At 37.6% G+C, this 17,011-nt stretch overlaps 1 protein-coding gene across 1 annotated transcript in view; it reads left to right on the forward strand.

Moving 5' to 3' along the window:
• The window catches only part of AKAP6 (A-kinase anchoring protein 6), a 234,603-nt gene that overhangs the window by 66,930 nt on the left and 150,662 nt on the right, over positions 1-17,011 (forward strand). Inside the window, exon 4 of the mRNA XM_075503120.1 lies at positions 2,679-2,801. Within this exon, the coding sequence (XP_075359235.1) occupies positions 2,679-2,801 (123 nt within the window). The remainder of the gene's footprint in view (positions 1-2,678; positions 2,802-17,011) is intronic.

Below are 17,011 nucleotides of genomic sequence, written 5' to 3' on the forward strand. Positions count from 1 at the left end.
GAGGGCAGAAGTAACTCGGTTGCTAGTAGTTGCTTTTTATACTGGTGCACACCTGCAATGTTGCTGAGCACCCTTTTGAAGGCATACAGACATCGAGTACTGGAGGCAGATGTTCTACGTGTCTGTCTCCGTAAAATACATGACGCGTATACAAGAGAGAGCCTTTCTTCATTTTTTTATGCTTACCATATCACCTTGTCTCTCAAGGACAGCACATTGCTAAAATGCAGGCAGAGATTTATTGGAGGGACTAGAAGGACTTCACTCCTCCTGCTCCTCTCCCCTTCAGCTCACGTCTCCCACTCCTCTGCCAGTCTGGCATCTCTTGTGCTCCACTGCGAGCTGGAAGAAAGCAAGCAACAGAGCCAGGGCAACATCTCGCCCCACCTCTATCCCATGGCTTGATGTGGGGAACATAGCCCTTGTGGCATGGCTTGCCAGTGGGAGAGAGGAGATGCAGCTACCTTCATTACTTGTCCCAGAGTGGAGGCACGTCGTCTCGGTTGCCATATCCACTGGGTTGTTTTTCCTGTCTTCCTTCCCCCTTTCTGGAATGTCCTGATAAACAGCCTACAAGGAAACCCACAGAATAAGAGTTTTCTTCCTTATAATGCTTTGAGATACAGTGGATTCCATGAACAGTGTTGTGGTTTAGCCCCAGTCGGCAGTTAAGCACCACACAGCCGCTCGCTCACCCTCCCCCCCGGTGGGATGGTAGAGAGAATTGGAAGAGCAAAAGTAAGAAAACTCGTGGGCTGACATAAGAACAGTTTAATAATTGGGAAAAAAAATGTAATGAAAAGGAAAACAACAAGAGAGCGAGAGAGGAACAAAACCCAGGAAAAAACAAGCGATACAACTGCTCACCACCCGCCAACCAACGCCCAGCCAGTCCCTGAGCAGCGATCGTTACCCCGGGCCAACTCCCCCCAGTTTCTGTACTGAACATGACGTCATATGGTATGGAATAGCCCTTTGGCCAGTTTGGATCAACTGTCTTGGCTGTGCCCCCTCCCAGTTTTTGTGCACCTGGCAGAGCGTGGGAAGCTGAAAAGTCCTTGCCTAGTGTAAACATTACTTAACAACAACTAAAACATCAGTGTGTTATCAACATTATTCTCATCCTAAATCCAAAACACAGCACTATACCAGCTACTAGGAAGAAAATTAACTGTATCCAAGCTGAAACCAGGACAATCAGAGATGGCAATAGCCTCCTTCTCATCCTGAGGACTCGTAGGGACTCACGTAAAAACTAATAATAATAATTAAAGTCTTCAGAGTGCCTCAGTGAGTGCTGTCATGCCTGCAGTATGCACTGGAGCGGCCCGCCAGAGGCTAGCTTCTTTTCAGAAGCATTGCCGCTTCAGCCGGAAGCCAGGAGTTGATTATTGGACCCTGCTTCTTGGCACAGCGTTGGGCCAAAATAACTCTGCTACCATGAATTTTGAAGGAAGTGTGGCTCTGCTTAGTCTGGGTTATTACTGTTGCACTTCTTTGCATAACGCAGCTGTGCGCCAACTGCTCAAACTCCTGTTTCTGTCTCGTTTAGAATTCCAATTTCATGTGCCACTTCGGAGAAGGGGATTTGGGCTCCTGAATCACTCAGGAATCTTTAAAAATTTTATGCTTAGCTTGCTTTTAGCTATGTCAATGGACTAATAATTACCAGAAATCATTCCGTAAATAAAGTGGTGAGAGTGAGATACTGAGTGTGTATACCGAGTTGTTATCCAACTGGAAATTAAAATTCTCACCATGCTGCGAAATTCATTGTTAATAACTAATAATATAACCAGTGTTAGACCTAACTTACGATGCTTGTAATAGATGGACATTCCTCTTCAGTGTTAATTTTCAGGGTGCTTATAAACATCACTGTCAGTTTATTCCATTTACTCTCTTGCTTTGTGGTGGATAAGACTTCGGTAAAATTATCTGTACTCAATATGTACCTATAGTATCATCCAATCATGTAAATTCAGGGACACTGTTTTTAATCAGACAATATAATTGGTACTAATCTTGAAATAAATGGTGCTCCCAAGAAGCAGGAGCTCCTGTCTTCTCAGGAGCACCATCTGCATGGCTCATATGCAATCAGCAATATTTATATTAAATGCTATATATCCTGCCTCACCTACTGTTTGATTTCTTCTCTCTGAGTCTCATCTTATGAGACAAAACAGGAATCACAAGACCCAAGTTCTGACAAGTAGTTTCTTCCCTCAGTCTACAGCACTAACAATGCAGAACTTGTTAATGCAGCTTTGCTCAGCACTTTTTTCAACCAACAGTGCTCATGCTACACCCAGTCTGCCCAGTGCAAGATCTTCAGCAGCTCAATTTGCATTGTAATCTATATGCAGCTTTTTATATATCTCCCTCATACCTTCTAAAACTTTGCTGTTTTCTCCATTTTATCACAGTCATATGGACGTGACATTGTCCTGTCCCAAAATATCACCTTAGATTATCCCCAGAAACACCATTGTGCTCCTTATTTACTAGAAGGCCACTTGCTAATTGTTTTTTTCTTTGCATGCTTGTAAAAGGCAATATTTTACTGTACAATACTCTCCTGGCTTAAAACAAAAAAATTGAGCATACATTTTTCAGATTGCCATTTTACTAACAAATATGCTTTTCTTGTTCTTTATTTTTTCTTATCTGGTAAGGGGTTTGTAAGCAAGCTGGATGAATTCATTCACTGGTTAAATGAAGCCATGGAAACAACAGAGAATTGGACTCCTCCTAAAGCAGAGACAGACAGCCTTAAACTGTACCTGGAGACACACTTGGTAGGACAAGATTATGCTATGATTACTATCAGTAATTGAAGTGTTCTGCTGTGCTTTTTATTTGATTATTATTTTTTAATTACTAGTGTGTATCTATATTTTAATGTAAGATTTGCAGCATTGCAGTTTATTTTAATGAAAATACCAACATTATTTTCTGTATTTGAAATATGTACTGAAATATAGCTTTTTAAAAATTAAATTAAAAGCCAGAATTACATTGCAATTTAGAAATTATCTCCAAAACTGAAAGAAAATGGCAGTAGCAAAAGAAGAAAGGATAATGTTTTTTCTGCTGATCATTCTAGGATTTTTACTACACTGTAACATTAACAAAACTCTTACTAGTAAGGAACTCTTATTCTCTCTCCCACAGTTTTAACTTCGTACAGAATAATTTAAATAAAATATTTGAAATAATTATTTCAATCATTTTACTTGATGTGTATTTCTGTCGTGTAATTAATACAACTGTCACTAACCTTGTTCTTGTGCAAAAAGCTAAAACATTGGGTGGAAGTAGAAAACACTTGGATGAACAGTCTTCTGACTGTATTACAGGTTAGAATTATAGATTGAGAAATATTTGATAAACCTTATGAGACTTTCACTGACTTCTTCCAAGAGCTGTTTCTGGTTATGAGGAGGTGAAACAAAGACCTGAATTAAACCAGGTATTAAGTTCTCAAAAGCAAAATTTTATGCTGTAAGTAGAGAATAGAGATCAATGTATGCTGTTCAATGGGTAGGTATCTTAATAGGTAAACTATCTGGTAAAAAGAAAAAACAAAGAATGGAAAATTAAGCTAAAAAATTCCCTCTCCCTCTGCCAAAATCTGAGGTTCTTGCCAATATGAATTGGAAGAAAACCCGGTGATAGCACTATTCTGAGCCAATGAGCTAGACGCCCCAGCTAGATAAAACAGTGCGTTAGCTGAACCCACATCAGAGCATGAACCCCCAAAGCCCAGTCTCATTTCCAGTCTCTGATAATCTGATGGTGAAAAATTATTTGACAGTCCCAGGACGTCACATGATGCATTACAGGAAAAAATGTCATCCTAATCCTACCGTAATACTGGAGTGACAGTTATTAAATTAATTAAGTATGCATTAACCACATATACAATTAGAACTGAACTGAAAACTGTCTTCAGAATTTCAGCTATACAGAAAACTCTTTTGTGTCTTTTGTCCTTAAACATTTCTGTTGTAGTAGTGCCTATGGGCAGCCACTAGATTAAGTGCCCATTGTGGTAGTCTATCAAATGCAGTACGAAGACACTGCATTTTTGCCTTATGTTGCAGATTTGGGATTTTGTGGCAGAGTTTGGATTTTTGACTTGTACTGCACACACTCGGTCCCATGATTCCCGTTATGTTTACAGGTGCTCTGCAGACATAGCACATTGTGAGATCAGACCTCAGAAAAGGCATTGGTCATTTCAATTTGTTTTCCTCTTACTCTGCAACATGAAACTTTTGGAGAGATGGGTTTTTATGAGTAGAATTGCAATTTTCACTCTTGACTGGATAAAAAGAAACATATTGCAGGAACAGGGCAATCACCAGGCTGGGTCTCTGTCACAGTCAAGTTTCTTTTTCCCCTTGTTCCATGGGGAGGAGCACAGCTCTTTTGCAGGCAAATGACTTCCAACTTTGCCTTGTGGTTCTGTGGGCGGTGACGCCAAAACCATCTATCAGACTGGAATGTGGAGTAGTAGCCCAGAGGCAACTCCTTAATTGCTAAAGTTAGTCAGAATAAATGAGTATGTGGGCACCTGTACAACTTCACTTTCCCCTGTAAATACTTGGGCTCCCAGCTCTACTCTGTATATCTGCATATCTTTGGGGTAAGAAAATCTTTGTATGTTTCAGGATGACTATGTTGTGAAACAAGGTGGGTTTTTTCTTTACTTCTGTGAAGAAGTAAAATGTCTAAAGAACAGTTTCAATTTGATGATATAATTATTTTTATGGCATATATAGCCAGTGAAAAAAATCATTGCACAACCTGAAAAAAAGTAACTGTGACTTTTCTTTTTGGATTTCAGAGAACATATGCTATCATATTCGTTTCTACACAGCAGAATTGACCTGTTTAAAATACAGAGCGTTTTTATAGTGGGGAAGATAGTTATTTGTATTAATTAGATTGTCAGCTTTTCAGTGGCATTTGTCTGTCAGAAATCCTAATCTGTGTTTAAACAGAAGTATATGAACTTCAATTCACATTAAGCTCAATGTTAAAATTTCCCCTGGTTGAGCATTCTAAGACAATGGTGATCAAGGTCTTTGTGAGGGTACTTACAGTGCTCATTTTCTTCTTTTGCCAGTCAGGTTATACATGCTGTCAGACTCACCTAAGATTTGTTGAAGTAAAGGGGCCTTAGTACTGTATAAGTTTAGGTTCCAGACTTATGGGGTCATAGTATAGACATCAGTAGCAAACTAACCTGGAAAACAAAGAAAATATGTTAGTCCTTTTCTATGTATTGCATCTGCGCTAGCAAACCTCATAACTATGAGTCCTCACTGGTGCAGATTTTCTGGTCGTAGAAGGAGTGAAAACTCCGTGTAGATTAGTATTTTTATTTTTATTAGTAGAGGCAAGGCCTTAGCCTTTGGCACAAATTATCAATTTCACCACCTGTGATATTGTTTTCTTGGAAATATGTTTGTTGCAATAACAAAATTAGTGCCATAAAGAGAGAATATTTTGCATTCATGAATTAAATCTCTGCTGTCAAAATCTACGAAAAGAAAATATGGGAGCAGGAAAACAGAAAAATGTACTTGTTCCCTTTCTCATTATTGGCTGGGAAAAGTCTTGCAGAGGAGACAAGGACAAAGTTATGAACATTGTCCAAATTTTTCAATATGTAAAATTATTGACTGTCATTTTAGGGTCTCAATGTAAATTGTTGATAAAGGATTGAATTTTAAAGTCTCTTCTCACTCAGCCTCACTTTTCTACATCTTTGACATTTTGAGAAAAGGTGTGGCACAGACACTTAAAGAGAGTGTGTTTATTAAAAAAAAAAACACCACAAAACCCCTACAACATCAACTTATTAGAATCTTTGCATAAGGTGGTGCTCACATGAGGAGTCAAATCTCTTGAACAAGATGGCAATGCAAGTCTCCATTACAAGCATCCTTGCATGCATGACATCTTCAGCTTAAATTGGAAGAACTCCCCAAACTATTGTTCTAGTTAATTCTTATACCTGGTCTGGCAAGATTGTCCACCCAGGATGTTAATCAGCACTTTGAAGCGTACAAATAGTGTCTGTCTATTGCTCTTGGCCCAGCAAGAGGTGCCTGCAGGCATCTCTGTGACCATCTGAAGGTCCCACCTGGACAGCTCCTGAAATAGTTAGTGAAGCACTTTGTTGTGAAGGTGGAAGGCAGCCTCTCCTCAAGTTGGTCTGTTGTTCCCAATTAGCCCATTATCTCATCTGTGCAGAGACTAGCTGGGGAGTTCCTGGGCCACCCAGGGAATTTACAGGCACAGCTGCACACAAGACAGCCCTGATACCCAAATACACCACAATGATAATTATTAACTGTAGGACAAATTGGAATTTCATTCTTAAATCACAGTTACAACTTAAACTCCATAGATTTTGCCATGATGCATAACCATACAGTTTGGTAAAGAGTATGAATTTTTTGTACAAATTGAAACGTAGACTACATCTGCAATGTGTGCCAAAATAGACAATATTCAGCTTGGAGGACAGTTTTCTTGCAAATTTTAAAGCTCAGTTCCCTGATTTTCTGCAGAACAGAAGTTGCTATATGCTTCATTTTAGATAACACCAAAGCACAAAGCTGTCAGTGAAAATGCTCTGAGAGACCCCTGAAATAGTGACTGAAATTATTCTTTAGATTTTACAGGTCTTCACAACTGAGTAACATTGGTGAAACTGATTTGGGATCTGTGTGCTTCCCATTCATATGGGAGGGCTGACATGGATCTGTCACCACTTGAACTTCTGGCACCCCTGCAGGCAGCCACCCAAGCTGGCAGGTGTTGAAAACACTAATATGTTTTCCTAAAACAGGGGTGTTGTTTTTCAGCAGAAATCTACTTTGCCACAAAGGCCTCAGTCAGCCTTACTAGAGAAAAAAGTGAGGCAGGTTTTGAATTTTGTGAACGATTAGGCTCAAATCACTTCCTAATGAAAAGATAGCGTCATTGACCTTACCAAAAAGGAACTTCTGAAAATGGTTTCTGATTCGCTTTATCTTTTGTAGCTGTTCTTTTTTGTTATGCTGATTCTTGCCCATTGGCACCCTGATCAAAATCATCTACTAGCAGATTCTAAGCATAGACTTGGTGGTATGCAAATCAGTTCTCATAAAAAATGGTATCCTGAAGGCAGCTTATGACCTAAAAGCAATCTGTCTAGATGGTACTGCTGTGCTTGGGAAACCAAACAGACTTTCTTACCAGCTCAAGAATTCGCCATGTTGCTCTTGACCATTTTAGTTTGCTAAAATAGACATTTTACTGCTCTTTATCCCTGGCCCGAAAAGACACATTGTTTTAGCACAGTAAAGAAGCTAGCTAGTGAACAAGGAAATGTGAAGAACCACTGAGGAAAAGATTTAGACAAAAGGCACTATATATATTTGCTGAGGTCTGGGACTTTTAATTCTGTAGTCTTAACTTTTCCCTTTGTTGTTAACGCAGTACTCTGTTTTCCTGTTGCTGCACAACTCCTAGTTGTGCACCTTACTGTGGTGTGCTCTTAGGCCTTTTGGCCAAAGCCATTTTGGTATCTAGTGTCATACTTACAGCTAGATAATACAAGACTTTTAAATGGAAACCTACAAATGAAAAATATCTTATTTTAAACTTATTTGATGGAAATTTTTAAATCCTTTTAGCATTATTAGGAGATGTTGACAAACAATATTTTTCAGTGGAGATAAAATTAATCAAGGAAAGGCCTTCTTAGAAATTTGGAACTAGTAGTCAGGCATTTTTGCCTGAAAAATCTTACTCTTCAGAATTTCTGTAAGATTAAAATTCTGAAATCTTGAGTACAGGGAACATAGAAGATTTATTTATATATATATAGAGAGAGTAATGACAGATTTTGCATTTTTTCTTTAAAACCAACTAGATAATGGTCAGAGGTTCCCATGATTATGTATTTTCTTTCAAAGTGTTTATTGCCTTTTGCCCTTTTGAGTAAGACCGTGGCTGTAACCTGCCTACATTTAAGTTTGCAATTTGGAGGAGAGCAAATCATAGAATCATACAATAGTTTGGGTTGGAAGGGACCTTTAAAGGTCATCTGGTCCAACCCCCCTGCAATAAGCAGGGATGTCTTCAACTAGATCAGGTTGCTCAGAGCCCTGTCCAACCTGACCTTGAATGCTGCCAGGGATGGGGCATCTACCACTTCTCTGGGCAACCTGTTCCAGTGTTTCACCACCCTCATTGTAAAAAATTTCTTCCTTATATCTAGTCTAAATCTACCCTCCTTTGGTTTAAAACCATTACCCCTTGTCCTATCACAACAGGCGCTGCTAAAAAATTTGTCCCCATCTTTCTTATAAGCCCCCTTTAAGTACTGAAAGGCAGCAATAAGGTGTCCCCAGAGCCTTCTCTTCTCCAGGCTGAACAACCCCAACTCTCTCAGCCTTTCTTCATGGCAGAGGTGTTCCATCCCTCTGATCATTTTTGTGGCCCTCCTCTGGACCTGCTCCAACAGGTCCATGTCTTTCCTGTGCTGAGGACTCCAGAGCTGGACACAGTACTCCAGGTGGGGTCTCACCAGAGCAGAGCAGAGGGGCAGAATCACCTCCCTTGACCTGCTGGCCACGCTTCTTTTCATGCAGCCCAGGATACAGTTGGCTTTCTGGGCTACGAGCGCCCATCGTCGGCTCTTGTCCAGCTCTTCATCCATCAGTACCCCCAAGTCCTTCTCCGCAGGGCTGCTCTCAATGTTTGACTTTACTCTCATTTTAACTGTGGACATAAGATATCCTTAGAAAAGATGGCAGCTGGTGGTTTCCTGTTTCTCCAGATAGCACGAAGAGAAATTGTTTGTCAGTCATGGAAGGAATGGAGGAGGATGGCCTCCTTGAAAATAATTAATTGTTCACACTAGGGTTATTTGTTTGTTGGGTTTTTTAGGCAAAAATATATGTTCTGTTTAGTTGAAACTGGAATAGCAAATATTGTTCTGTAGAAAGTACAAGTGGTTAGGGTTGCATCGAGTCATTGCAGTACAAAGTGTTCTTTGGATATGCTAAGTTATCCTTTCCAATAATCAGAATTTCTTGGTTTTCTTTTCTAATAAATTGTGTGATCCCTGTCTGTAATTTTTACCTCAATTTAGTCGCAAGCTTTGGTGCCACATTAAAGTGCCATTTAGCCCAGAATTGTTCCATTATATTAACCTTCTCAGTCACCATATTTACTTTACATGCTACAGTCTTAAAAATATCAGAGAAAGTAGCACTAGTATTTCAAAACAAATTATACAAGTTGATTCACACTAGCATTTACTTCTCTTCTGTATAGGAAGTTTAGATGTCATCTCCATTCCAAAACCAAATTCTTCTTATGATATGGGAGTTTTGAGAGTTTTATTATCTAAAGAGAAATGAAATAAGAATTTTCCTGTGTCCAGTATAAATGTTTCTGGCCACATCATGGCTCAGCACTTTCTTAGCTATAAACAGCAAATGCTTTCATACAGAAAATAGATTGTATTTTCACGTTTTAGAAATTGTACTGGTGAAGTAATGATGCTTCTGTGATATTTCATGATAACTGATTGTCTGTTTGTAAAAAGTCTGCTATGTCTGAAAAAAAATAATTCTTATCTCCCTGGAAAATCTCATTTTCTGAAAAATGTCAGTTTAGAGAAGTATTAAATACCTCTTCTCATTGAAAATAAGGCTAAATACGCATGCCTTGGGCTAATCTACTGGCTGTCTTTGTGGTAGCGGTGGTAACAGTAATTTTAATAAAGGTATTAAAGCCTCTGAAATGGCTAAGTTATGTACTGTGCTTTTACTATATGGGCATTTCCAGAGTCCATGGCAGCCAATTTAGATTTTTTCCTCAAAATACACAATAGTATCTGCAGGATGAGGGTGCTAAAGAGTCTGAGCACCATGAGTGGACTAATCTCTTGCTTCTCTAAGGACTTTGGTTTGAATCTCTTTAGCCTATTGATAGTGAATTTCTGGATTTTATGCTGTTATCGTGAAAGGTATTTTGGGTATGCATGGGTTCCTGAATGTATGTACTTTTACATAGGAAGTGGGCTGCAGAACATACTTATCAGAGATATAGACAACCCAGCGGATTTCAAATAACACAGGCAAATAAAAGGACTCAATAGGAAGTAAGACGTCAACCTTAAACAAAGGGAATGCATGTATGTTGTCAGTTGTGACTATTATTCATCTTTTAAAATCTGTAAACCCAATAACTTGTATGTAAGTTTTTCTGTTTCTTGAGTTAAAGTGCCTGAGAACATCAAAAGGAAATGTTGCTGTCATTTAATACATTTGGCTGTACCTGTGTTATACTCTGGAGCCAGAGAGTGTATGGTTGCTGGCAGCAGGAAAAATAGAGGTTGCTAAACTGTTTCGACTGTTCTTTTGAATTTCAGCAACTTTTTTTGAGACTAAATAAGAGAAAAATCAGGTATATAAGAGAAAATCCAGGTATATATCCTGCTAATCACAGTACTGTTGTCCTGACCAATACAGAAATACTGCACTTGATCTAAAATTGTTTCCCATAAGGTCATGCAGTGAGGAAGAGCTGACACATATCTTTTCTTTGTAAGGAGAAGGAGTGGGCCATGTTTATGCTGCCAGCATCAGAGACGTAGAAGATCTGTTGTGATGGAGATCTGTTATTACTATGTGTGTTTTTAATGAAGGAAGGGACTGTCCATTTACTGTTCTCCCATACTGTTGCTCCCAGCTATTACCACACAGTCCCTGTCAGGAGGTTTATTTGGTGCAAGCCTGTAGCATAAGCAATAATTTCTTAATAATTTTCCCAGAGACTGAATGGCTTGAATACTGTTAAGAGTACCACTTTTTTCTAAACCTGTCTTCCAAATTTGTAGATGCCTAACCTTGTGTAGTTACTTTGTACAGCTGTGAGGAAAAAAAGGATATTGCATTTACTTTGTTTTTTGATTGGTTCAGACCTTCCCAGGACTCCTTTTCTTCTCTTTGCTACCACCCCAAATTTACATAGGTGTGCATAGGAAGGGGGTTAGGACCCCATAATAAAAGTTAGCAGTGTTGGGCCTGCCTGTAACATATTAGTTGTTAACTAGCTCCACAGGAGGCTGTCCCAGCTTTTCTAGTTCTGAGAGCTGTGGCTATCTCTGGACAGAGGAAGCGTTAAAGCAGAGGCAAAGCATATTAGGACATCATCCTAAAGTAGCTCTGCTTCTTCTACTAAAGGAGAAGGGAAAATTGTAATGTCCAAAATCTAATCACTTGTGAGGATTTTGAAGTCTTTTGATCTAAGTGTATGGAAAAATAGTATATGAACAAGTTTGATCTATGTCTCAAGAACAACTGTATTTCTCTGGGGTTTTTTTTAATTCATGATGTTTGAGGTTTAAAAAAAATTAGAATTTTATTTTCACCAATACCCAGGATGCTTAAAAGCTAATGTTTATTGCTTTGGAGGAGGGAGCGATGAGATCCTTAAAACACAGTGTTCTTTTACGTGCAAGAATATAGAGGGTGGTATATTCCTCTGAGTGTGTACTAAATACCTGATGTAGTTTTCTTAGAAAACAAGGCCAAACGCTGTTGTAGAACACATTAAAACGCAGATCGTTCAGACTTTGGGAAATGTTTAAATTCAGTTGCACTTGTGGGTGAAGCTGAACAAGGCAGGGTAACTTAGTTTGGCAGTGTTACAAATGTTCATCCCCTCTCAAGTCTCACCACCCAAAACTGTAAAACTCTTGGGTGCTGAAGTATCCCAAAACACAGATACTGTAAGCTTGATCGGTGAAAGTTAGGGATTCCACTGGGTCCATTGTATGCCTGGCCTGCAGAAGAAATTGTTTGCATGCAGGGGATTCAGTGCTTATAATAATATAATGAAATCAAACTGCCATTATAAAATGTTTTGCACTTACTTGATCAGGAAATGTCAGTGAAAAAGTATTTCACATAAGTTCTGACTTGGAAGCTTTATAGTAATTGCAGAGTAATCACTATTTGAATGACAACTTGGTCATGCTCTTTACACTAATTTATCATTGTAACAACTTTTGAAACACCTTTAAAAATTTGATTTGAAGGTAATGTTTATTTTATTAATAAATTGCATAATGCTTATGTAGGAACTCTGTTAATTGTAATTTTTATGTCTATTAAAATGTATGCTATTGCCTGAAATTTTAGTGTGCTGGTATGATCAATATAGATGTAGTCTGTAATTTGTTTTTGAAAGTGAAATGAAATTTATTTTTAAAAAATTCTGGGATTGGAAATCATTAAAAGAATATAATGCCAGGATCTCAAAAGACAAGCAAGCACACTTTCAGCAACATTTAAACTATATTTGCTTTTACTTACCTGCCAAGAGCTATGGTCCACTCCCATGGGTTCTGTGCTATGTCTCTCAGAGGCATAATATCATTCACACTTTAAGTACTAGAAGTAATACAATTGCTGTCTGTGTTTTGGTGTTTCCAATGCCAAAGCTTTCAGCAGAAATATAGAAAATTCAGGGCATGAATGGAGGTCTTGATTGGTAAATGTTTTTCTTCACATCTCCTATGATTTTTTTTTTCATTTCTTAACTCTACAGATGAATTGCATTAATAATTTGGGATCTCAGTTTATTAGATATCTTTTGCTAAGAAGGCATTTTAGTTCACCTTTAAATTGCATAAAACCTTATATCTGTACATATATAAAAAGCAAATTACATCTCCCTCATATTCCCCTGCAATTTTAATAGAACTAAAATCCTTCAAGGATTGTTCTAAAACTACATAGTGTTATTTAGTGCCAGTGAGTGCTTTTTGGTCTGTAAGTTAGCAAATTTATATTTAAATAATATATATGGCTATGGGTTTTATTCCTTAGTAACTCCATATTTTCCAAGGCTGCTATGCCCCATGAATTTATCTTTGGGTTGGAAAGCTCTTTTCTCTTGGTTGGCTTTTTTCCGCATGTGGTAGGACAGTACAACTATTTCGATGAAATAGCTTTTGGGCGTGGTGGGTCTCCAGGGGGAAGAAGTGTACCTAGAAACGTGTAAGATCAGCCAGACTAATGTCATCTTGATAGAAAAAGGAGTCAGAAGACTGTGACTTCTGCAGATTATTTCCTGAGTATCTCAAGAAGACAAGAAATGATCAAGGACAGTTATATATGGTGGACTGGATGTGCAGTTCACCATGCTTATGGCAACTTAGCAATTGTTTCATTGTATAGCCTTTTTGCCCGTGTGCTTTCATGCCTGTGTTCTTCCATCCCTCGTTGTCTCTTGATAATAAACAAACTGAGATTCAATTTAGGAAGCCTCACGTTAACTTTTTTTTTAACAATGTAAAATGTTTAGACAGACAAAAGCAAAGAGAAATTTATGTAGTGAAACACAAAAAAGAAATTAGAGTTGGCAGCAGAAGAATTTACGTGAGTTTGAAGTACAAAATATCTGCAAAAATAGCCTCTATGCCTTCTAAACTAAATCTGCAAAATAGACTTCCTGGAGAGTTGGGCTAACTATCCTTTTTCTCCACATCTAAAATTATGCATTCAAAACTTGTCTAAATTGCCTAAGAGATGACAAACACAACGAGGAATGAGAAACAGAAATTGGGGGACCTAAAGTATTTGATGTGAAGAAGATTGTGTTATTCATGTTTAAGAGCTAACAAAGGGAAAAAACATTGATTGCCTAATACCAGAATGGCAGAAGCTGTGACGGAGAAGAAAGGGGTGAGGTGGTTTTACAAAAGTATGAATTACTGTAGGACTGCTGGGGTAGAGCCTGCCCCTTTGTATTTAGTTTTGTTGGCCCGTCACAAATTCTGTGGCATGTGAAAGACCTAGGCTGCTGCTCTGTCAGCCCATTACATTGCAGTCCTTACTCCTGCATTTTTATCCAGTCTAGATTTAAGGTCTCAAGAGATCAGGGCTTTCACTGTTTCCCTTAGGAGATTATTACACAATATAATAGATCTGATTTTCGGGGGCAATTTCACTGGTATTTATCTTAAATTTTCTCTTTCTTAATTTAATTCCATTAGTCCCATCTACTATACCCTCTAATACTGTACTATGCTAATAAGTCTTCTTTCTGCTTGGTGTTCAGATTCGTGGAATATAAGTAGATAATAATGGCCCTTTCTCTTAATCATCATTTAGTCAGTCTTGTTTATTTCTCATAATCTTCCACCATTTCCACCTTTTAACAAGTTTTGTTTGCTGTTCACTAAACTCCCACCAGTTTGTCTCTTCATAAATGTCCTTGGTCCTCCCAGGCAAAAAGTGCATTCAGATTAAGTGAACGGTGGAGAATACATATCAGTGATCAGAAGGTAAAATCATTCCCGGAGTTGCTATAATTATCTCATTACTAAACATTTTGAACTCAGAATGTTCAGTTAATATTATGTTTAAATGAATGATAAACTTACACAAAGAGATTGTCTGAGCAGTCAAACCATCTTACATCTGATCTACATCTACAGTGGCACAATGCCAGCATGAGATGATGATTATGGGATTTCAGTAGTGATGTTCCCAGATCAGTTTTATGTCAATTTTAAAGGCATTTTAGATTATAATCTGATACTGTGAATCAACATAGACAGTGATATTGTTGTTTTGCCCATTTTTATCTGCCTACAGATGCCAGTGGAAGGAATTAGTCCCACAGAAACCCAATAAATTATTGTCTTTTAAAGCTTTCTCATTGTTGCAGGGGGTAGAAGACCACATCTTCTTTCCACTAGCTATTCAATCTTAAAAAATATCTACCAGCTCCCATTGGTTACAGAAGGAAATAATGTGTGGTTCATCTATGGAAAATGATGGTCATATTGTATTAGGCATTAGAGATTTGCTTAGCAGTTGGACATAATTGGCCCCTTGGCCATCATTGCTATAGGGAGGGTATGTTCTCAGTCTCAGGGAGGGAAGAAAAAGACTTTTAGTGAGTGCTGCAGCTTCAGAGGAGGATTCACCATGTTCTCCTTAAAAAGCAAAGGTAGGATCCCTGCTATTGTGGTAAAAATCAGCCTTGACTATGGAGCTGCATAAAGCATTTCCATAGTACTTGTGTTCTGTTTAAGAGGTGGAGTGTCACTCAGACAGAAATACAGCTTAAAAGAAGAAAATAAAAAATTCGTTTTAGTCACTTAGGTTTTATGGAAAACATGAACGAAGGAGACATTGACTGGAACCGTTTCACATGTAACATTTAATTCCCAGGAAAACATACCCTAGCAACTTCTAATACTAAGTAGGCTTTATATCCCTGATGAAAAATGTGAGGCTTTCCTAAATAAGATATTTCCCAATTGTTAAAAAGTCAAATAGTTTGACGATATATTTGTAGATGTAGTGTGTGAAATGCACTATTTCATAGAAGATGGGATCTTTTTCCATGTACAAATTGCATATGAATATCCATTTCATATAACCATTGACGAATTAATTATATACTTAGTATTATGTCATTAGAATGCTAAATATATGACCATTTCCATGTTAATATAAGGGCAGCTTACATGGTAGTTATTTTTTTGATGTACTGAATGTCATTGGTAGGTAGCGTTCAGGAGTATGAAAATACCACTATGTTATTACATGGCTTATTAAGGTATTAACTCGAATACATAAATACTAGGCAGTGACCAAGCAGAGACTTTCTGTGTGGTCAGAACATCTCAAGAAAAAAAAAAAGAAAAAAATAGACAGCTACCTTTCCATAATCAAAAGTTGAATTCAGTACTTGATATCTTGGTATTTCGTCACAGCAAGCTGTTGGGAGGTAACTGTGCCAGGACCAATACAGTTGCAAAAGTAACTGTATATTAAGAATATAAGAATAATTTTTCAGGAACTGTTTTAAGTCATGTTCCCTTTAAGACAAATGAAATGTAATTTAAAAAAATGAAAATAAATTTTTCAACCTTTTTTTTTCTTGGAGGTTATTGGTATATAGCATATATTTAATAACTAAGTGACACACGTTTGTTGCTCCATTTTCTTAGAACTTTACTGTGTGTTGAAATTGTCTCCCTATCCAAAACATAACATTGCTGATAATATTTGTGGGAGTTTGGTTATCCTTCCAGGATTGTCTCAGTCAAAGAATCCCATTTCTTTTCTACCAGAAACTGTTCCCATCACGCTAAATTTCACAATTGAATTATAGCTGTCACAGTGAGTGTTATAATTAAAAGTGCTACATTCTTAGCCAAAATATGCATTCAACTGTACCTAAATATAGGAGTCCATATTTTAGTAATATTGTGGTTTTCACCAAAAATGCACCTGACTATTAGGAAATTTTAAATTAAGCTTTCTATTTCAAATTCTAAAATCTTAGGTCACTCTAGATAATTTTAATTGTCTGCTCTAAAAAATTGTCTGCTCTAAAAACCATTGCTCTAAAAAATAAATGCCGTAGCAGCAGTGATATTTTTCTCAAAGGTATTTAAACAGATCAACAATGAACTTCAAGAAAATTAGGTCTCAGGGGTATTCCAGTATACCACACATGCTAATAGTATGATTGGCTGAGAAAAAGAAAATATCTCTTTTAATACAGTATCTTAATCTGGCAATAGGTGTAACCTGCTGTGTCATTTAAACTAATCTATATTTATGTATACATTGTAGGTTCACATGATACCTAGTTGCTTATTTGTGTTTCGGAGATACAAAGTACACTGGAAATAATTAGTTGGACACATCATGATTTAAAAAAAAATACTTGCTTATGCAAAGTCTGTGTGCCTCTGGAAACAAAAATATTTAATATTTGACTGTCCTTAGTGCAGATACGAATAGGTCAAGACCTGGGTTGCGTTTTGTCAAATGACCAGGATTTGCTAAGAACAGAGGGTTGCAAAACAGTGAAAGATTGCATGCCAGAGCTCGATATGTACATACTGTAGGATACCTACTCAAAAGAAATTTCCTAAATTTAAGTATCTACAGCCATA

Source organism: Mycteria americana, chromosome 5, assembly GCF_035582795.1.
Source record: "Mycteria americana isolate JAX WOST 10 ecotype Jacksonville Zoo and Gardens chromosome 5, USCA_MyAme_1.0, whole genome shotgun sequence".
Lineage (NCBI taxonomy): Eukaryota > Metazoa > Chordata > Aves > Ciconiiformes > Ciconiidae > Mycteria > Mycteria americana.